Source organism: Phalaenopsis equestris, unplaced genomic scaffold (assembly GCF_001263595.1).
Source record: "Phalaenopsis equestris unplaced genomic scaffold, ASM126359v1 Scaffold000731, whole genome shotgun sequence".
Lineage (NCBI taxonomy): Eukaryota > Viridiplantae > Streptophyta > Magnoliopsida > Asparagales > Orchidaceae > Phalaenopsis > Phalaenopsis equestris.
The window spans coordinates 126,142-149,839 of record NW_018165171.1 but is presented as its reverse complement, the minus strand read 5'-3'; the positions used below and the strand labels follow the sequence as shown (position 1 = coordinate 149,839).

At 34.5% G+C, this 23,698-nt stretch overlaps 1 protein-coding gene across 4 annotated transcripts in view; it reads right to left on the bottom strand.

The window, feature by feature from the left end:
* Positions 1 to 220: 220 nt before the first annotated feature.
* Positions 221 to 23,698, bottom strand: part of LOC110030506 (bifunctional fucokinase/fucose pyrophosphorylase) — a 63,031-nt gene continuing 39,553 nt past the window's right edge. For 2 of the 4 annotated variants that reach the window (XM_020733244.1, XM_020733247.1), the window contains exons 5-7: positions 13,124 to 14,131; positions 1,833 to 2,554; positions 221 to 838 (exon numbers count right to left, since the gene is read on the bottom strand). In XM_020733244.1, coding sequence (XP_020588903.1) covers positions 449 to 838; positions 1,833 to 2,554; positions 13,124 to 14,131 — 2,120 coding nt within the window. In that variant the 3' untranslated portion in view covers positions 221 to 448. Of the gene's footprint in view, positions 839 to 859; positions 924 to 1,832; positions 2,555 to 13,123; positions 14,132 to 23,698 lie in introns of those variants that run through there. The other 2 variants (XM_020733245.1, XM_020733246.1) reach the window with 2 other exon arrangements.

Sequence of the window (23,698 nt, the reverse complement as noted above, 5' to 3'; positions counted from 1 at the left end):
TCCGAGGATGCTTCATATGTAAAACGATAAAAACAAGCAATGGAGAAGCCATATTTGCAGAAACGCTCAGATCATCACAATATTTATTAATCAATCAACAAAATGTAATCCTAAAAACATAAACACAAGGCTCATTAAATCTACTCAAGCCTTATTCCACCAGATAAATTCTCTTCTTGAACCCATGCCTTATTGTTTTTAAAATTTTTGTTCAACCAAATGTCTGCAAAATGACGATTTATTATTATGCAGGCAAAGATCACTTACCAACCGAATTAGTTGATATCCACTCTTAAGCCCACAACATAGTAAGAAATACTTTTGTAAAAATCCAGCTTCCATCATCCATCCACTCGAAGCAAAGAAAAAAAAGGCGAGGGAGGTCTTCGAGGTGATTGCACCCGCACATTGCAGTTTTAACAGATTAGAATGATCAGTTAAGCCAACCTCAAAAAGTGCTCCAATTGTAGATTTTCACGTCTAGATCTGGAGAGTCTTCAATAGCTCTTCTTAACTGCTGCGCACAGCAATGGTCCTTGGCTAAAAGCAGGGCAAAACCACCTCCACCAGCGCCGACAAGCTTGTAGCCGGAGCAATAGGGGTCAGCGAAGGCAAACAGCTTGTCCACAAACTCATTGCTGCAATACGGATCCAATTCTTGATGAAGCATCCATGCCTCCAGCATTATATTACCAATCTCATCAATATCATCATTCATTAAAGCTTCCCTTCCAATTTTCGCCAATGCTGCGAGCCGCTCGATGCTTGATATCAGCATGTTATCTCTGCGAAGGTAGCGCCTAACGACCTTCTGCAATACTTGGTTGGCAAGTCGAACCTGCATAATGGTTTGTAGGAGCGAAGGAATGAGCACATAAAACTGTTGTGTTGCCTTATTACCATTCTGGTATGATTAGAGGAAACTGCAATGTAAGGATTTCTGTGTTTGAGAAGACGATCAACAATATACGGTTAAAAAAAATTCAAATTACAATCCTTTGTGCTAAGAAACTTAACCCCTATGTATATATGGTGATGGGGGCTAAGCACAATTACTATTGACGAGTAGTCTCCATCAGGTCTGTTGTTGGTTGTGTGGCAAGTGAAGAACTCAATTCTTCATGTCATAGAAGCACTCCGCAAGTTCTATTTAGGAGGATGAGTTCCAAGTTGGACTGATGAGTTCTATATTGCAATGCAAGGATTGGCGAGTACTAGATGATCAACGATACTTCGCGTAAGTACACTTGTAAATTGATGATTGCTTTAGGTGAGTATTCTCAACGAGTGGACAACTTGAATATTGGCTGAGCTTAATGACTTGGTAGTGAAGATTAAAATTAAGCCGACCATTTGTAGACTGTCAAATAAGTGAGTTTTTTTATTCGGTGATTCAAGCAAATTCAACATGCAACAAGCTCTAGGACAAGGTTTAGGTCCATATCTTGACTTGAACAGCCTAACCAAAGCAAATATAGTCGTGCAATTAACACTGATTGTTATAAAAGGTTTCATTCTTCTATAGAAATGATTTTCTACTAGTAAATAAAATCAAGTCTGTTTGTCAGCTCTATGCTCTCCCCAATGACGAGCAACTTTCTCCCAACCTATGCCATCATCGTCACTGTTATTGTCATCATCGTTGACCTCATCAAACCTATTTGGTCGCAGCATCATGAATTCTCTTTTTCAATTATTTTTGCTAAGCATTGCCTAGGATGTTAAATCTATTTTTTGAAAATATTTTTGAATAAATTCCAAATTACTCCTAACCTATGCAATTGAATTGAATCCAGACACTATGCTAAACGGTAATCAGACTAGAAGCTTACTTGGCCGGTGAAAACTACAAGAAGGCGTTGTTCCAGCTGCTGTACCACCTGAGGCGAAGCTACAATAGGAATGACTTGCAACCTTAGTGGCTGTCCTGGAAAACTATTTGTACATTTTATGCCTGGGTATAGACCTCCTATTTGATCTTGCCATCCTCCTCCTGTGCCCATAACTTGTTCAAGCACCAAAACAATTCTAGCTACATTTTCATTACTTTCATCTTCTCTCATTAGAGAAAGAAGTCCTTTTACAATAGCTGCAGCTAATATGCTGGAAGTTCCTAGCCCACTTCCACGGGGCACATCTGCCCACGTCCTAATCCGTATGCCAGAGTCAACCAATATCTTATGATGAACAATACCAGAGACAAGAAAAGCAGACTTAACAAGCCGAAAGGGATCATCTTTGTCAAATGGCCCAGAAATTGAGCTTGGATCACTTATATATAACTGATTTTTTGCATCATCTAAGATTAGTATCCCTGGATGTTCTGTTGTCTCAATCTCAGCCCCAATTGGAAGGGAACCTTCTAATTTTATTGCCATATTCAAAACACAACCTGGACGCTCTAAACTCCATGGTGGTGTGTCGCTCCAACCACCAACAAAATCAACCCGAACTGGCAGCTCAATGACTGCTGTTCTTGACTGGAATGAGATACTGTCATAAGTGCTGCTATCTGGCTTGCAATTCGTCCCTACAGATGAGTTGGAAATACTATCTGAAATTAAACATTAGAGAATATCAATATTTCTAAATTTCCAATAAAGGTTTTCTACTTGTAAAGTACATCTTTAAGAAACGAAAACAGCAAATAAGAAATGGCTACATTGGTTACAAAAACATGTTTTTTTAAGCAAACAAATTTAATAAGAAGACTGCAGCCTAGAATGAAAAAGCAATTAGATCACATTAAGCTAACTTGAAGAGAATAATAACGTTCAAGAGAAATGAAACATTCCAATTGGGCATCAACAAAGCTCAGAATATCAAAATCAATAGAAAAATTATCACTTTTTGCTTGAAATCTATAAAATTTAGATAGATTTTCTTTCCTTCAGTGCCTTCAAGAGAAACCAACAACAAATACTATTTATCCATTGAATCAACAAAAATGGTTGTGTGATAAGGTTTGGAATTACACATCCTTGCAATAAAATAAGAGTTTTTATTAATTTTATTATCAATTTAATAAATCAACCTAGACCATTAATATGAGGCACAAATCTCTTCAGATTTGAAGCAAGGGCATGCCTCACAAATTGTGATGGGTAAGCCTCAAATAAGAGGCTATGAGGTGCATGTCCAATGGCAAATTTTTTTTCAAATTTTAATTTAGGAAATGATTAATTAATGTTGATGCAAATAAACATACCTCATTCATTTCAAATGATGATATTAAATTCACAAATACTTGAAATTCCATAAGAAATGAGTTAATATAAAATTCTACAAAAAATAAACTCCACATTAAAAGAAGGAAATCCGCCCTTTGAATTTGACAAAATCTCAAACATCCACACATCCAATCACCTAAAAAATTAGAAAAAGGAACAAAGAAAAAAATTACTGATTGGAAGATCCAGGATTTATACCAGAATAAGTTATGAAAACTTGCGAACTACTTGAATAATCCATATTCAAAATCACATAAAATCAAGAGGAAATATACATTTATTCTTTTATTAAACCATTTAATAATTTTTTCATGCCCAAGATTAATTTTTGTCCAAAAAAGACAAAATAAACAATTTCTCATAATCCTCCAAGATGCAGCCTAACAGTACAATTTTCAATTCAGCACACAAAACTTTCAACAAGAACAAAACATTTTCAATTTAACTTTCAGCAAATAACAAAAATTTAACTTTATAATTCGTGCTCCAGCAAAAACTAGTAATGCCACTTTTTTTCCAGATAAAAAAAACGTTGAGAGAGGACAAAAAGTGCCCTTATAAAAAAGACAGTAGATTAAAAAGCTTAATGTGGAAGCATCTGACACAACTAAAGCAAAACATGAAACAATTGCAGAAAAAATACGCCCTCAGCTATAGGGCAATGACAAATAAAAGTATCAAATATTCATCTATAATGCCACGAAAAAAAAAATAACTGCAAAAGGAAACATAAGAAAATTTTGCATCATTATAATCAATCAAACAAATACTCAACTACAACAAATAATTATTTGATATTTCTCATGTAATTCTAGACAATTATACTTTTTATAAGATATCTATAAATCATCAGATATAAGTATATCATCCCAAGGCACAATAACCCATTAAATCTATCATAATTCTTAAGTGTTGGAGACAATCTTTGCACATAAATTAGCTCCTTGAATAAGATGAACACAATCCTTGCATTTATCACTTTGTTACAATGCTTAAATTGTTCACACTTCATTCAATTATCTCTATACTTATCAAAAAATAGATATTCATCTTTAAGTTTATACTTTATGTAAGTCCATGTCAGTCTATTTTTCCTTGCACCACTCTGTAGAAATGATCGAGCATAGCCACTAGTGTCAATTTCGCACATGCAAGTTTTGACAAGAAAAAGTGTGATAATATTATAAAAAAAAAGTATCCCAAACTAATCAATTATATGAAAACTTCTTAGGTTGATGCTACTCTTCAGATATAGGCATTCAATGTAGATCTTCACACTAAATATTTTTTTGTCTAAAACCGCGACTTAATTGATTATATTTAAATTGCTTCATTTGTTAATTTTTTTATTGGCCTTAGTGATGTCAAAAATCAGGTTTGCGAGTCTGATTCAGGTCTAACCCAAAACTGATCTGATCAAAAACTGTTTGCCCCAAACCTGGTTAAATTATTAAACGGGTCAGAAAGCCAAGCCCGAACCAAATCTGCCTTCAACCAGCTAACCCGAAACCAACCCACATAACCTATTTAATATATGACAAAACAGTTATTCAGGTCAACTTCGAGTCAATCTAAGGACAATTTTGGGTTGATAGGTTGATTTCGGGTTGGCGAGTTAGTTTCATGTCAATTTTGGGTTTGTGGCTCAACCTGAACTTGACCCAAGAAAATAAATGGGTTAGGATTTCTAATTTGACCCAAAAAATTATTTGGGTCATATTCGTGTTGACTTCAAGTCAATCTCAGGACAATTTTGGGTTGATAGGTTGATTTTGGGTTGGCCGTGATGGTTAGTTTTCGGTCAACTCAACCAAAAAAGTATGCGGGTCGAGCCGAACCCGAATCTTTTTAGTCGGGTTTCGAGTCAAGTTGGGGTGCAAGATCAATTTTTGACACCCCTAATTGGCCTAACTAGTATCCCATGCACTTAGTCTACATAATGATACTACCATAAAATTTTTTTTCATAGGCGAAACCACTCATAAGTTAGTGTGGGCAAGCAAAGGGAATTTCATTAATATCACAATTATTTTTCACATTTTTCTCCCTCCCTCAATTACATTTATTTTCCTTGAATTTAGAACTTAGATCCCACGGTGCGTCATGCCCTCAGCTGCACAACAATCAACCGATCTTCTTTTAATCTCAAGTTCTCTATCCACGGTTAATCGACACGACCCTCATCCTCCTTGTTGGCGGCAAACACTTCTCCTTTCTCTATGTCCACCACGTTGTTGTCATCCTCAAGTGCTATATTGAGCTCTCAACATCTCAATTTCTACTCCATATGGCGCCCATCAAGAATGCTAAAGTACATCTTGTAAATTATGGTTATATTTATTAGAGAGCATTGATTGGAGGTGAGGGAGGCAGTGGAAGTAGGAGGCAACAAGGCTTCAAATTGCTCATAAGATTTTTAGCTTTTAGGTTTTCACAAGGTTTTTGTGTATGGAATTTATTGGAGGGGAGTCTTGCGTGTTGAATACTATTTATGTGTTTCTACGTTTTCTCTTTGTTGATCTTCATTTTACATGCCTATAAAAAAGAGAAGTGTTCTATGGTGTGGAGGTGTTTGGTGATAGAATGACGTGATAATTTTAAGGCATTTTTTTTTTATTGATTTCATATTTGACTCGGGCTTTAAAAATGATTTTGGGAAAAATAAGGTTTGGAAATGCTCATCCATACAATGATGTAAGGTTTTCAATATCTATCATTTTTTGGATGATAATTATTACCTTGTAATTTCCCAACATTCAATTCAAGCAAAGATTAAACACTGTTAGCAAAAAATTGAGAAAAAAACATACTTATGTCATGACCAAGTTTGGGGCTTAGAATTAACAAATACGGGAATGGACAATGAAAAAATTTCTCTACTATTCTATTTTTATCACTAAAAGTTTAATATTCAAAAAATCTATGAAAGAGCCACTAAAAAAAATTTAAAATTGAAAAGTAGAATTTTATGCTTTTTCTATTGTTGTTCTCGCCTCCTTTGTACAATTGATCATCTTCTATTTATCATATTCAAAGTTCAAAATCTAAAAAAATATTAAAATAACATAATAATTTATATAAAGATAACACATGAGTAATCAGACTTCTAAACTACAGTAACCTATTGAAAGAAATCAATATGCATGCTAGTTTTTCATATCTCTATAAAAAATCTTATAATATGCTAGTATTTCATTTTTTTATAGAAAATCTTATATATGCTAAAAAATCTAAATGAAAATATTCAAGTCTTATTTATTCATTTATTTTATCTTTACTTTTACTTTATAGTCTTTACATATATATATATATATATATATATATATGTTTCTGTGAGGATCACCATCAAAAAAAACCTAACAAACCTTTGATCGATATTGTCTCGTCAATTCCCGTCAGCACAATGATTAGTGATGTAAACATTGCAACTGTTTAGAGCGGAAGAACCCTTACGTACCTCCTGACCGGTATTATCTCATTGGTCTAACGGTTACCAATGCAAACATCACCATTGTTTGGGAAGATAAGTTTTGGTCTACTCGCTTCTGGTCGATATTATCCCGTCAGCACAACAATTAGTGATTTAACTATCACAATTATCTGAGGTGGTTAAAAATCTCCACCCGCGTGAGTACACAAGCGTCCTCTGTCTGTACAATTAGAGAGTGAACTTCTCATCTGAACATGCACATACAAGCATTCACATATAAATTATTTCATTCTTTATAATATACATTATTCCGAGTCATCTTCATACATCCACTAACATGCACATATACTATATTTTGTAATTATTCATCGTACATATCTCTCATATCATACATATCCCTAATATTATTCATAGATCTTTTCTCATGCATATCTTTGATACATTTATATCTCTTATATTATACATATTTTCCTATCATACTTAAATTGTATATCATGTCTATCATACATATCATGCATCTCATGCATATCTTGTATATATTTTCTGTCATGTAAACATTTTCTAATAATATGAAAATTTTGCTAAAATATAAATCTACTGAACTAAAGCCTGCATGTAATCAATATATATTTTAAAATAAAGAAAATTACTAAAATTTAGAAATGTAATTCCTCACATTGATTGTCACGTTAAATTCTTAATTTTTGTACTAGCTACACGTCGTGATGACTTTTATGTTGAATTTAATAACCTATATAACAAAAAATTAAACTTTAAGATTCAAACGATTTTTTATAATTGAATTATTTTTCATTCTTTTTATGTTAGCATAGAATTATTTTACCTAAATTGATGGAGTCGTTGTATGACAAGCTTCCACACACTTGCCTCGAGCTCACTGCCTCAGGTAACCAACCTAAAATCTTAAACAATTTACTAATTCAAGACATCTTCGTTCGTAAGGTATTACAACGAAAACATAACTGATTAGCTTGAATGTACCTTAATCGACTTTTCGATAAACCAACCCTTCTCCGAAACTGTCAAAACATCCTTCCCTCTTCTCTTATCTTCTCAATCTTCCATTTCTCTCACAAAAATCATATTAAAATCCTTACGAAAACTCGCAAACCACTATCGACACTTCCGACACAAGTTTGGAGCCTCCGTAGGCTACCGGAAATGAAAAAGATGCACGATTTGTGGCAAATCTCAAAATGGAAGAAAAAGGAAGAAAAAGAAAGTCTAAACTGTGACAAAAATCAGTTTCTCACTTACTGATTTCATCTCAAAGCTCTGAATCGTGCTCTGCGGCACTCAGTGGGCCTCAAGTCTACGCTCTGTTAGCAACTTCTGCTATAGAAACCTTTTGCCGAGTGTAATCGAACAGGGAGAGGAGGAGGAAAGGAAATCTCGAAGGCTTTGGAATGAGGATTCATCCCTGATCAACCGAAATCCGCGATAAATACAGCGTGAGTGGTGGCGGGAACAGTAAAGCGGGATTATGGTGGGGTAAAGGTTAATTAAATTTAATTATACTTATAGCTTCCAATTTTTCTATTTTCCAACCATTCAAAATTTATTTATAATATTATGCATCGAATTGATTGTTTTGATGCACATAATTTTATAAAATTGATTCGATTGAGAGACCCAAAATTTGAGATATATTTTAAAGTTACCAATATTTTACCTAGTTTCTCAAAACTGATTATTATTATCTTTCCTCATAAAATTTTATCCTCAAAATTCATGAATTCCACATCAACTATGTATCTAATGAGGATGAAACATAAAGTGATTTCAAAAATCTATTTCTTATTAAGTGATAACTAAAGCATATGTGATAAATTATACATCTAATAAATCCAACATAACACCCAAAAAGATGTTTCATCCATCAAACTATACATCAGCATCAGTAGTAACACGCTTTTGAGGCTTGTGATGAGTTAAGGCATAAACTCTTGAGTGAATGTTCTGCCTTTGTTGCTCCTTACGAGTCATGGTGCTAGCTTCAGTTATTCTCTGTTGACCAATTCTAGAAGTAGATCATTCCTAAAAAATCTTTTAAGTTAAATCTCTTCCTAGACTTACATCTGATGTGAATCTCTAATCAGACTTAGGGCAGTTTCTTCTTTGACGTTCAGGCTATCTGCATGAGTAACACACCTTCAACTTAAGTAAACATTCATTACGATGTTGTTTTCCACACTTAACACAAGACTATATAGTGTTGCTACCAGTCTGACTAATAACACTACCAATATATGACTTCATCTTCTTTCCAATAGACTCTCCTCCTGAATGAATTGCTGGTGTCACTTCTTCCAAACATTTCTTCTTGTGCGAATCTCCATGCTTATGAGTCTGCTGAAAATCAATTTCCACCAAATCAATTTCCACCAGCCTAGCCCTCTCCACTAGCACAGTATTAATCTTCAATCCCAAGTGGCACTAGTGGCCGCCAGATTGAATTATTCAATCCAGAAAGAAAAATGTGGCATTTCTCCTCTGCATTTGGAATGAATTGTGGTGTGTATCTTGATAACATTGTGAATTATGGTTCATATTGCATGACTGATTGATCTCCTTTCACCAACCTAATAAGATTATTTTGCATCTGTCTCCTCGCCGATAGTGGTACAAACTAACCTTTGAAGATTCTCACAAACTCATCCTACTGTACCAAGTGACTGATTCTACCTCCTGACTTCTCTTGCATCTGTCCTTGCCACCATCTTTCAACTTCCCCCCTCAAAATCAAAAGTGGCAAGGGTAACTCTCCTCCCTGATGGACAAGACAACCCATTTAAAATCTTCTTCACTCTTAATAACCAGTTTTTACCCTCCTGCTCTAGAAAATAATGTGGCCTCATATCTTGAAAGAGTTTGAAGTACATACCCAGTAATGCTCCTCTACTACTACTAGCTTAAGATTGAGAATTCTTAATCAGTTGAGTCACTGCATTCATCATATCAGAGAATGCACGGGCACTGAATGTGACATTAAAGAGTACAACTGATTCTACATTATCTCTGACATCTTCCTCTGGATCATCCATAATTTTTAACTAATAACTTAATTTAATTATACTCAATTAAAAATTTTAATTTTTATTATTTATAACTTAACCTAATTATTATATTGGCTCTTCCATTAAGATTTAAATTATTTAATCTAAACCACTTTTTCTGATACCACTTTTGTCATGACCCGGCCCAGGGCTTCGAACTAATCAAGGCGAGAACATATGTTTGGATGATGAATAAAATTATTCGCTATTTTTTTTCTCTTACTAACAATTTAATATTAAAAAAAATCACGAAAGAGTCACTAAAGAAAACAATTAAAATTAACAAGCAAAATTTGTACCTTCTGATTTTGTCGCCTCGTATATACATTTGATCCTTTTATATTCATTTTATTCAAAGTTCAAATTAAAGAAACCTAATGAATTATCTAAAAATAACGTATAAATAATCATACTTCTAAACTACAATAAACAAAGAAACAAAGCAACATTCAAGCTGGACTTTTAAATCTCTATAAAAAATCTAATAATATGCTAGTTTTTCATATTTTCATAAAGAATTTTATATATGTGATGAATGTATCAATGACATTTTTCTAAAAAAAAAATTCAATTCTTCTATACGTATTTACTTTATATTTATTTTTACTTTATACTCTTTACATACACATCTGTCTCGGTGAGGATCATTGACAACAAAAATTAACACACCCTTAGTCGATATTGTCCCATTAGCTCCAATTAGCACAGCAGTTAGTGATATAAACATTACAATTGTTTAGAGCGGAAGGGCCCTTGCTTCCTGACAGATATTATCCCGTCAGCATAGCAATTAGGAATGTAAACAACACAATTGTCTGAGGAGGTAAGCTTTGGTCTACTCGCCCTTGGTCGATATTATCTCGTCGACATAATTGTTAGTGATCTAACCATCATAATTATCCATGGTGATAGAAAAATCTCTACATGCGTGCGTACACTGACATCCCCTAGAAGTACAATTAGGGGGTGAACTCCTTTAAACATGCACATACAAGCATTCATATATAAATTATTTCATTCTTCATAGCATAAAGTATTATAAGACATCTTCATGCATCTACTAATATGAATATCTAATCTACTTTGCAACTATTCATCATACATATCTCTTATATCAAACATATCTCTCATATCAATCATACTTTTTATCTCATGCATACCTCTTACTTGTATCATACATATTTTTTCTATTATGTCTATCACACATCATGCATCTCATGCATATCTTTTCCAATCTAACGATTAGAAAAATTTGTTGTAATATAAATCTACTGAACTAAAGCATACATGTAATCAACTTACATTTTGAAATAAAATAAAATTATTCAAATTTAAAAATATAATTACTCAACTCGGTTGTCACACTAAATTCTTAATTTTCGCAACTAGTTGGATGTCGTGATGACTTTAATGTTAATCTTAATAACCTATGGAACAAAAAATCAAACTTTAAGATTCAAGCGATTTCAGTTAATCGAATTAATCTTCATTCTTAAGTTAGCATAGGATTATTTTGCTTAAAATTGATGGAGCCCACTGTACGATAAGCTACCACAAGTTTGTCTCGAACTCGCCGCCTCAAGTAACAAACCTGAAATCTTAAATGACTTAGGAATTCAAGATATCTTAGCTCGTTAAGTAATTTAACTGAAAAAATAACTGATTAGCTTAAATGTAATTTAATCCACTTCTCGGCAACCCACTCCTCCGAAGCTACCAAAAACTTCCTCCTCTCTTCTCTTATCTTCTCAATCTTCCCTTTCCCTTACTGATATCGCGTTAAAACTCTTACGAAAACTCAAAAACCACCATCGACATTAACGACACAAATTCAGTGTCTTTGACGGCCACCGAAATGCAAACGATGCACAATTTGTGGCAAATTTCAAAATGGAAGTAAAAGAAAGAAAATAAAAGTCTCAAATGTCAGTAAAATCAGTTTCGCGCTTATTGATTTCCTTCCGTAGCCCTCAATCATGCTCCGTAGCCCTCAATCATGCTCCGCAGCACTCGGTGAGCCACAGGTCTATGCTCTGCCCGTGACTTCTGCTACAGGAGCCGTGTCGGAACCTTTTGCCAAGCGTAACCGAACAAGGAGAGTGGGACAGAAGGGAATCGGGAGAGCAAAGGAAATCTCGAAGGTTGTGGAATGAGTATTTCCCCCCATTCGACTGAAACCCACGATAAATATTGCGTGAGAGGCGGTGGGGAACAATAAAGCGGGATTAGGGAGGGGTAATTAAGGATTGATTAAATTTTATTAAACTTATAACTTCCCATTTGTCTATTTCCCAATCCATTCAAATTTTATATATAGTATTATATATTGAATTGATTGTTTTGACGCGTAGAGTTTTATAAAATTGATTCAATTGAAATCCGATGGATCCAAAATTTGTAATACATTTTAAATTTTCTAAAATTTTACCTGATGTCTCAAAAAATGGTTATTACACCTTATTCCTTCCAAATGATAAATTAGGAAGTCATCAAATCTAAACTCCACTTGTGGTTATATAAGAGCCAAGATAGAATACAGCAGCAAATGAAAACCACAAAAAGAAGCCAACGTGTATCAAACTTGAGAAATTTTCAATCATGCGCGCATACCAATCACTATATGGTTTAGAAGAAACAGTAAGGACATAAATCATCAATTGAATGATCCAAGCCTCAAACTGGTACAAAAAGAATCTTCTCTATAAACTTATTATCAAAACTTGGTTGAAGAATTCACATACAATAACACACAAGAATTGAAAGTAATATTTTATTCCGCTATTCAATCACTCAATACTTTATTCTTGCTTCCAGATTTTTATTTATAATCCAAAAAGAATCGAAATAAGTAATTTCTCAGAATTTCTTAGATCTAGCTTAATGCTGCAAGTTTAGATTCAACACACTTGAATCACAACAATAGCAAGTTTCAATCTTGTTTCAGCAAAACTGTAATTTTTAAACTTAAGATTATCGTTTCTGCAAATTTCAGCAAGTCTCGTTTTTTCCATCTACAGTAGAATGCTGAGAAAAGAAGGAAACCTGAATTCTAATATCATGCCCTCATTAGCAGAAGTCTCGGATGGAAAAACCGGATATGGGTGCAGATGAAAATAATGACATCAGAACATGAAGGCAAAATTTATCACCGGCTAATGTGAAAAGCCAAGGAAGACATAAAATATTTGAACATATCTACAGCACTAGCAATGGAGGAAAAACCAAAATGGGAACTCCATATCAAGATTGCAACTCCATACTTAATTTGCTTAGCATAAATTTCAAATAATCACAAAATTCAAAATTATGAATAACAAGTAAATATTCCTGACCTTTTAATTTTACTAATTTCCAAAATATTGGACCAAAAGCAATTGCTTTCTAACCTTGAATTCCTTCTACAGCTGAAGCAGTCTCATTAGCAACAGCAGCCCATACTTCTCGCTCCAGCGCACAAGCCGCTAACTCATCTCTACAAGCCCTTAGAAGATCAACCTGCACCTGGTATGCCCTGCTTCGAGGAAGAACCCCAGGATTTTGAGCCTCGGGAGTGGGACAAAGTGAAAGAAGTTCTTTGCAAACTTCAGACCCAGAATTATCTCTCTGTAAAATTTCAGCACACAGTTCAGAAATATCCCGTCCAAGCAGTCCATTCGCCATGCAGGCTTTAGCAATTCCAGATGCAAGATCAGCATGATGATTACGAGCAGATTCACAAATTCGAGGATAGTCTATGGAGTGATGAAGTTCGTCCAGGCTCACACGCCGTGAACTCTTCCACATGGAGAGCATTTCTTTGCAGTCCAAACTGCCTGAGCCCATAAGCCACATACCTAAACTGAGCATTTTTGAAGGTAACAGAAGCGGGAAAATCCTAGCTGTCCACAAGCATTTGTCCCTGGCGTCAAGTGAACTCCACAAATCTATTTCTTGAATACCCAAATCAAGTAAAACTTTTCTCCATGGCTTGCCACAAAATGTCCCGCCATTTTCAGCATACATTTTTGGATTATCTTGGAGTCCACAGTAGACAATGACGGTTCCCATGCATCCTAATAAAGGAACCTCCCAAAGGCAATGCCGATCAGGTAATACAAACCCAATTTTATTTTGTGTTTCAATGCAAGCTCCTTCGGTATGCACACCAACAACAATGGATTGAGAACCAATCTGTATTCTACCAGAAAGGGAAGAATCATAAACCAATGATTGCTCACGAATTGAAACACCAGGTGAAATTCTGCTAGAAAGAATAACTGCAGATGGAGCAATATCACAGACAGTGGTATCTGGAACGTAGCACAAGTGTCTACGACATACGAGTCCCGAATAAATACCATTTAAATGATCCAGGACTTCACTTGAAGAACCAAAATGTAAAAATGACAGCCCGTCTGCACATGAAAAAAAAAAGGAAAAAAGATCCATAACCAGTATCTCAAATTAGTAACGCTAGTAAAAATAAATGAAAAGCAATATCCATCTTCATGTTCTGCAAAATCAACAAATTAAGAGTGCAATGTTATGCTTCTTTATGTTTTGCAACGATTTAGAGCCCAAAATATGCTTGTTGCAGTAATGATCTTAATTTTGGCCATATTTGGAGGATAAATCTTTAGAAGGAAAATAATAACAGTTACAGTAAACTGAAGTTTGTAAGAAGGTTAGTAGTACATATTAAGACTAAAGTTCCAGGGACAAACAGAGTGCTTATACAAATAATTACCAAAAAACAACATCCCGCTAAGTGGGGTCCGCTACATGAATCCTTTTTCTCTTTGTACCCTATTGAGTGTCATATTTTCGTTAAATTCTAATAGATTAATATCCATTTTTATTTAATATGCCCAAGTCTTTTAGGTGTACCTTAAACTTTCTTAACATGAGTCGAATCTAAAACATCTACTCAACAAAAAATAATTATATATGTCACAAATATATTTAAGAAGTGGGTAAGATATCACGGTGTTAATATCTATAAGAAAAAAATCAAGGTAATGATAATGGAGGGGCTGATTCCCACAATTGGCAGAGGATTATTATCCATCAAAGACGGCATAAAGTTTAAGCACCACACTTCTGCCTTGTCATTTTTTTTGTCACTAGTTACTGAATGGAATATGTTCGGTAATAAAAAAAATAGTGCAAAAAGCCAAATAAGTATTATCCAAACATTAACTAGAAAAAACTTTAGATGGAAAGAAAAAAAAGATGCTATTAAATGTAATGTCACTGCATTTTAACAACCAAAGAGTGGAAATGAATTTATCTTTTAAAATAAAAGAAAAAATATCAAATAAGAAAACAATGCATTTTATAATGATTGAAAATAACGTATACATGAATTTTTGTATGTGCATGTTAAGAGGAGTTCACCTCCTTATAGTACTGGCTGGGGATGCCAAGGTATCGGTACACATATATTTTGTCTATCCACTCGAACAATTATGAAATTTAGGTAAATAACCACTGTACTGATGAGAGTATCAGCTTGGGGTGAGTGGGCACTCTACCACCTCAACCAATTATGCAATTTAGATCATTAAACATTGTGTCAAAGAGTATCAGACAATCATGTAAATTAGATCACGAACTGCTATGGACTTGATAATACCCGCCAGAGATGTGTTTGATTATATTTGACGGTGCTAATGAGACAGATGCAAAAGTTAAGACTATAAAGTAAAAGTAAAATTAAATGATAAATCTTGAATACTAAAATTAAAGTTAATGCGTATAAAATTTTAGATTATTCAATTAAGAAAATGTCAATAATACATGCATTAGATTATTATATGAATTCCTACAATGAATTATGAAAGATCAGCATAAAGATTGTTCTCTTTTCCCTGAGTTAATGTAACTTAGAAATTTAATTGCTCCACTGAGTTGTCTTAAATAACTTATCATATTATTTTAATTATTTTTCAGGTCTAAACTTTTGAATAAGATAAATCCTAGAAGAGAAAATGTGTACAGAAGGCGAGATCAACAACTAGAAAAGTAAATTTTTTTTTGTTAATTAAATTAGTTTCTTTAGTTGAACTTTCAAGTAAGATTTGGTTATTAAACTATTAGTAAATAGAAATAAAAAATAATAAAATAAAAACTTAATTTCATAATCCGACTATCTGTTCCTACCTTATTTAATTCTAATACCCGGAACGGGTCCTTATACCCGGCTAGGATTGCTATTGGTTCTATTGTTAGAACTTAGTCCTACAAATAATTTTTTATAGAATTTATTTTTTAATGTTATTGTAGTATTTGAATTCATTTGATTAAAGATCTATTGCCATCAATTTCTCAGCTTGAAGTTATTTGTATGGAGTTTGGATTGGTTTTTATGATTTGGTTCAATTGGGACCCGTTTACTATTTTATTATTTTGAAAGGTTTTGCTATTTAATTTTTTAAATAACTAAGCTATTGTTGGAGTCATCATATGCCAATACCAAGCTACATGATTAAGTTGCTTACTTGCTTGGTTCAATAAGTAAATAGGTTCAAAACATTTTTTCACTTAAGAAGGGAAAAAGCCATATTAAATCCTATGGTGTCCGAGGGCATACCACCTAGGATGAAGTATTGGAGAAAGACAGAAACCTTTCTTGCTAGTTCCAAGTATGAATTATAGTCGGGAAAGACGAAAAAAGAAGATACCCCTTCAGTCCTTTGACCCCTCTTCTATAGTGGTAGTATGCCCTCCCATATAGTACAAGATTCAACTATAAATGAGTAAAATGTACACTTAGTAAAATTGATTAATACTAGAGCAATTTAATTTCTTGTGAGGAATACAAACTTTGGCCGTTAGGTTAGTTCATGCCCTGTAGCTCAATGCAAAAAGGTTGCAATGTGTCAGAGCAAGCTATGAGTCGACCTTTACTTTCTTAGCAGCTCTCCTGCGCTGAGCTAGTAGCCTACCCAATCAAGATTAGTTAACGAACGAGTGGCCATTGGTTCTAAGTCTGTTGGGCTAGTTATCATAGAGAAGGTGAGTTAGATCAAATATGGGCGTACTATGCTCATTGCCAAATCTTACTACTATTATCGCATCATACTAGAGTTTGAGGTCAAATTCATGTCATGGGGAAATTGAACATATTTGTTTCGCAAATTCTCTTTTTCACTTTAGAACAAAAATAATATGAAAATTAATTTGCGATTGAAAATCGTTTATTATTTAATTTATAACATTTATCTATTTCAATAAATGATTGATATGATTTAAGATTCCCTTCATCCTCCTATACATGCGAGCTCAAGCAAGAGCTTGTACTCTTCTTATTTGAGAAACTCTAACCCAATTGCGCCGTGAGATTGCTTAAAAGATGGATATCTCAAAAGAGATTTAATATTCCTTATAGTTACCTAGCATCCAAGTTATATGGCAAGAGAAATAAAGATGAGGGTTCCTCAAATAAAAAAAGGAAGAAGAAATTTAGGATTGAAGGAGCTAAAACTGATTTCTCCACTGTGAGTTTGTCGGAGGAGGCTCACTCTTCAGCTTAAAAATTGGTTTTTAGTGAGTTTAGGGCTTCAGTGGCTAGTCGCTTCTAGCGAATATTTATTTTGATACAAAATTTTAGCATAGTTCTCTTTATATGGCTAAGTTTTGTTAATAGATATGAAGTTTATGTAGATAAAATTTTTCATGTTTTGCAAATGTTGAGTGAGATTTTCGGTGAGCAATACTTTGTTGATCAAGTCGTCAGAATGGTATATTTACGAAGAAGGGGGGCACTGGGGAGACCTTGGTTATAGTGGCTCTTAAGGTTGATTCTTTCGCTGTCGTCGAGGCAATACGAAGAGTAACTCCGGCCTCAGTTGAGTTAATTGAGGCAATTTCTACCAAGATGGGGGAGGACGATAAGCTATTTCCCATGTGATGTTGAAGTTTTGAGTTGTCCTAGGTGAGTTCCCTGATGGTGGGTACACCTAAGGCTAATTCATTGATCAGGTGAGCAAATCTTTGGATGAAGAATGACAGGTCTATTCCAGGAGGAAGTTGAAGAATGGAGACCAACTCGAGCTCTGGAACTTATTGGATGATACATTGGTTACTACTGACAATAGCACTCATCTTACCAATTTATCAGATGGCTCCTTTCCTAAAACTAGAGGCAGAGACAAGGCAAAATTGGGTCACTCTCTAGCTATCTGATACTACATATTTTGGCATTTTCAGAATAGACCTGTCATTCCCGAGCTCAAGCCTAAATGAGCCAAACACGAAGAAACAAATTTTTGTTCGTGTTCGACTCGTTAATTTAGCGAATGAGCCTGTTGACCTCATTTTTGTGAGGTCTTCTCTTCTCCTCCTTAGAGCCTAGGATCTAGTTCTAGGAGTTCTTATTGATCGTCTTAGAAAATTAGAATTGATACCCACACTTTTAGAAAATTATAGCCAATTCTTATTTTCCTTTGATGTCTAACATTTTTGGCACAAGACCATCGTCTTATGAATGAGCGATTATGGGCTATTTTGCGAAGACTCAATAGAAAAGTTCCTAATAGGACTTCAAGCCTTAGGAAAACATCGTCACGATTTTTTCGTCACATACACACACCAAATACACAAAGTTCACAAAATTGCACGAGGTCGGACTTCAATTGAGCCTGAAGGACGGGTGAAATGTGAATTTCTCTGGATGACCTTCGACGACAAAATGGACTACGTCAACGCGTCCGGGATACCAATTTTGGTAAGAAAGGACACCCATATTGCTATATTTTCGACACAAGAAAATTGGCACGCAAATCGATGAATTTGTCAAAAACGACTTCCGACGGTGAAATGGACCGCCAGCACGTCCGGAACTTCAAAATTTCCTAAAAATGATACCAATTTTGTTATGTTTTGATGCAAGGATAAAACATAAATTAAAATTTTATTTTTTTTTAATATTAAATATTTCCTTTTATATAAATATCTTTAAATTATAATTATATTATAACCTAACCCTATTTTAGGTTCTCACCCGCTCGCTTAAACAGACATTTCAGCCTCGCATTAGACTCGATCCCTCAGCTCATCCCGCTCCTCGCTCGTGCCCTAACTCCACGGCAAATCCACGCGGCACTCTTCTTCCCCAACGTTCACGGCTCGTCTCCTCGAGCTCCTCTCGACCGAGCAACCCTCCAACCGCGAAGTTCCACCTGACCGACCCTTCTCCTTCTCGAGGCTATACGTTCTCTTCATTTATGGTGTCGATCTCTTTCTTTTGCTCGATTGGTAGGCTAGGGCGGCAAACGATCGACATTCCTTTTTCTTTTCTTTGTTTTTTGGCTTCCTGAGGGATAGTTGGGTGCTATGTGTGAAGGATTGAAGAAGTTTTTCTTTTGCTAAAAAAGGGAGAGAGTTCTTCAGAGAAAAAATTCCTAGAAGAGCTTGGCATTTTCTTTATTCCTTTTTCACGGTTAGCAAGTGGACTTACTCTCTCTGTTGTTCGATTCGAAGGATTTGCGGCTTGGGGAACTAGAAATCCGAGAAGAACTTTTGCGTGAGGCTTGCAGGAGAAATTTTTGTGGTGTTTTCTTCGATCTTATTTTAATGCTTTGCTTTAAGTCTGCACTAAAAAGGTATTCTTCTCCTCTCCTCTATTTTACATTATTTCGGATGGCATCTAAAGGCATCTCCATTTTCTTATAAAAAGTATTTGGAAGTGAAGCTTAGGCTTATTTTGAAATTTAAGCATGGATACTCACTAGAAATGGTGAAAATAAAGTATATGTGGGCTGTCTTTGTTCTTCTTGCTTGAGATATTTGGAAGTATCGTAATGATGGTTTTGAGATGAGATTTGCCCCTCTCGGAATGCATGTTAAAATGGGTTATCAAACTCCTTTATTACTGATGTTCAAAAATGAATGATTGGCTCAAGTTTATCTATTTCATGCTGCCTATCATTGTTTGAAACATATGTTGGAAATTTTGTGGGTTTTGCCGCTGCCTTGGTTTCGGCCTATCACTATTTGAAACATATGTTGGAAATTTTCTCTGTTTTGTCGCTGCCTTGGTTTCGGTTTTGGTTATGCTGGATTAAATGTTAGCTGGAAAATTTTCTATATTTTAGCACATTTTTGGAAGGCCCGGTCTTGCCTTCATAATAGCTGAAAATGACATTTCATTTAGCTCACTTGTTAGGTTCGTCTTTAACTCTTTTTGAGATGGATTCTTGCAAGAGATATTTGCATTCGTTTTGCTCATATGTTGGATTTGGTTTGGCTCCTTTTGATATCATGTCTCGGCTGAAATCTTTGTTGTTTTACCTCTTTGATGGGCCCGGTTTTGTTTCTATGTTGGAATTTTTTTTTATGAACTGGAAATTATATTTGGCGCTCGTATCTAGTTTATCTTGCTGCCCCTTGATAGAAAACATGCAGGAAATTATGTTTATGAGCTGGAAAAATGTATTTGAAGCTCATTTATTGCTTCTCTTGCTGTCCCTTGATAGAAAACATGCAGGAAATTATGTTTATGAGCTGGAAAAATATGTATTTGACTCATTTATTGCTTCTCTTGCTGTCCCTTGATAGAAAACATGCAGGAAATTATGTTTATGAGCTGAAAAATGTATTTGAAGCTCATTTATTGCTTTGCAGGAAATTATGTTTATGAGCTTGTTTATGAGCTGAAAAATGTATTTGAAGCTCATTTATTGCTTCTCTTGCTGCCCCTTTATAGAAAACATGCATTGCCCCTTGCTAAAATACATGCTGGAAATTATTTTATGAGTTGGAAAAATATGTTTAGAGTTCATTTCATGCTTCTCTTGCTGCCCCTTACTAGAGTATATGCCAGAAATTGTTTTATGTCTATTGAAAGATATGTTTGAGGGCTTATTTCATGCTTCTTGTTTTGCCCCATGTATTGGACTAGGTTTGCCCTTTTCTTGGGCTCGGTTTTAGCTTTATAGAATCTGATTTTTATGACTTTATTTTGACTCATTTAGTGAGTTCGATTTACCTGGAATATTTCTCTGTTTTTGCTCCCTTTTGCTAGATTCGGTTTTGCCCATTTGCTGGGCTCGGTTTGCCCCTCTCTTGGGGTCGATTTGGGCGAGCTAGTTTAGAGCTTAATTAAATCTTGTTTGGAGGCTCGGTTTGGGGCCGTTTTGCTCCCTTTGCCATGTTTGGCCGTGAGCCTCATTTGATGTCTATTGTTTGGAGATTGCCTTTGGGTTGTCCTTACCCGTGAGCTTGGTTATACCCTCTGTTGCCTTACCCGTGGAACTCTCTTTTTGGCCTTACCCGAAAGATACATTTGGTTTCTTTTGTGAGATATTGAATATATATTTCATTGTAAACTTTTGATGGAGGGAATTAAATCGTTTTGACATCGGTATGTTTTTTTAGAAGGCTAGAGAAATTTTTTTTTATTAATTAGTATCTCTTCTTTTATGAAATGTAAAAGGCTCTTGAAGCTTCATTTTGAGTTTGATATAAATTGAATTCATGTTGGGTTTGAAAATCCATAAAAGTGCCACTTGAAAATACTATCCTTCTCGGGATTGATCCGATCATTTTTTTAACGAATTTAAACGTTTAGACCGATACATTTATGATTTTATTTTAAACTTCACTGATTTGACTTGGCTTTAAAAATGTATCGGTCTCCTTTTCGTTCGTTTTGTTTTCTTTTTTTTAATGGTCGAGTTAAAAATGAGAATTTTCGATTTAATTACATTCAGAAATGATTCACAGTCTTAAGGGAAACAAGAGAGAAAGAGAAAGGGAGAAAAAATTAAAAATAAGATTTGGATCTTCAAGGTGATAAAACCTGAAGGGGAATAAAATAGTGAACCATCTATCGTTCCTTTTTGCATATGAAAGATAAAATTGTAAATTCGAAGAATAGTTGGGGGTTGGAAGAAGATGGGAGTTTAGATAACAATTAGGGATATGGATCGGAAATATTAGTAGACCTACACTTAGGTCACTTAAGCTTTGAATAAACCTACATCCAATTGTTCTAATTAGATTTGAGTCACACTTCACAACTCTTTTGCCAAAGCTATAGGTTTACCCCTTATAGGTTTACCCCAGGTTTTAGGAGTCTGATGATGAGTTAAGCTTAATCTAAAGAGGTTTGAGGGTTAGTTGAAAGACACTTAGTTGAAATTAGACACTTCAGAACATCCCAGGTTCAGACTAAAGTGTGGGTATCCTAGATCTTAGGAGCACATCTTAAGAGATAGTTTATCATCCTAATTTTCAAATGATCCTAAGATGTCAGACATCTGACCCCAGTTTATGAGATAACTAGGACACTAGGCACGATGGTGCACTAGATTGTGATGCATGACTGATTTAATTAGATCAAATAATGAAGTTCTTACATTAACTTGACCAACACTGAAACCCAATGTTCCGGGATTTGACTTTGTCTTACACTCAAATCCTTCTAGCAATTGGGAACATTCCAATATCACATATAAATTTCCTATTCTTGGTCCTTTATATGTGATATTGTATTTCATTTTATTTGTTTGTCTTTTTCCTACGATTTACTTCTGTTAAGTCTTTTTCAGGTCGGATTTTTCTCTTTTACACAGCGCATATTAGCTAAATTTAAAGGAGCAATGAACCTCTCAGGTGTACAGATTTAATTTATATTACAACATTTTATTTTCCCAGCATGTTATATTGTTTTTATATCATGTTATACTACTCTTTCAAGCATGTTATACTCTTCTTTCAGCATGTTATATTGTCTTTCCTTTTTTTACTGTACAGTACATTATTACTTTTCTTTCACACTGCATGTTTAGTTACTTTAATATGTTATGTCTTAGTATAGAATAACCTAGTGGTTAGAAGCATGTTCAAAACTAAAACTGAAACAAGAGGTGCTACTACGAGAAGTTTGGAGTGAACATCGTGAGCAGCACGACGAGGAACAACTTCAAGGTGGATCTGCAGCAGCAAAACACATTCACATCACCTATCTCACATCACCTATCACCTTAATAATCTATAGGATCACTCTTTAGGCTTTTGTACAATATAGGATCACTCTTTAGGCTTTAAATAATAATCTATAGGATCACTCTTTAGGCTTTTGTACAATTCTGTTGTACAATTATAAGTCCTAACCGTGCGGTACGGTGTAACTACCGTGCGGTACGGTGTAACTCCTCTTATCTTTTTAGGCTATTTGCACAGTCCGATGTTGTATAAACATAAGTCCTAAATCATAAATAATTTACAGTATTGAAATATCAAATTAAATATATCAAATTAAATCATTTCGTTTCGAAAGACATAAAGCCAAATAATAGGATAGTTGGGAGTTCACCGGGGTTTCCCCAAATCTGTGATATCCCCTACTTTTCTTCCCTTTGGATTCCTTAAATAATTGTTCCTATTTTGAGTCATTCCCATTTGATTTTCACATGTTCAATCGTGAAAACCTAAACTTTGAAATCTTGAAAACAAAACCATTTGATCTTAATCGAGAGTTTTCTTAAGTGACCTCCAGTCATTTAAGATGTAATTAACTATAGGGGCTTGACTCTATAGGGAACTTGGAACTCAGATAAAATAAACACTATCTAATTTTTTTTGTTAAGTAGGAGAACTTGTTGGCCTTTTTATAAAATATTTCGCAGATCAATATGGATGTCACAAATTCTTTAGTCTAGGTGATTGAATATCTATTACAAGAGATATATTTATTATTGATATATTTATTAATATATTTATTATTCGGGATAAGTGTATTACCTGTAGTATTGTATTCAATCATCTAAACTATTTAAATGTGAGACCCGTTTGGTCTCACCTATTTTAAAATTAAAATGTTACATTTAAAAAAATATTTACATTTGAATTATTTTCAAAATTACAAAATCACTATTTTTTTCAAACCACGAAAGTTAAAATAAAACGGCCGACAAAGCCAAACACGAGCTTCTTAACGAGCAGAACACAAGCTGTTCGCGAACAACGATCCAATT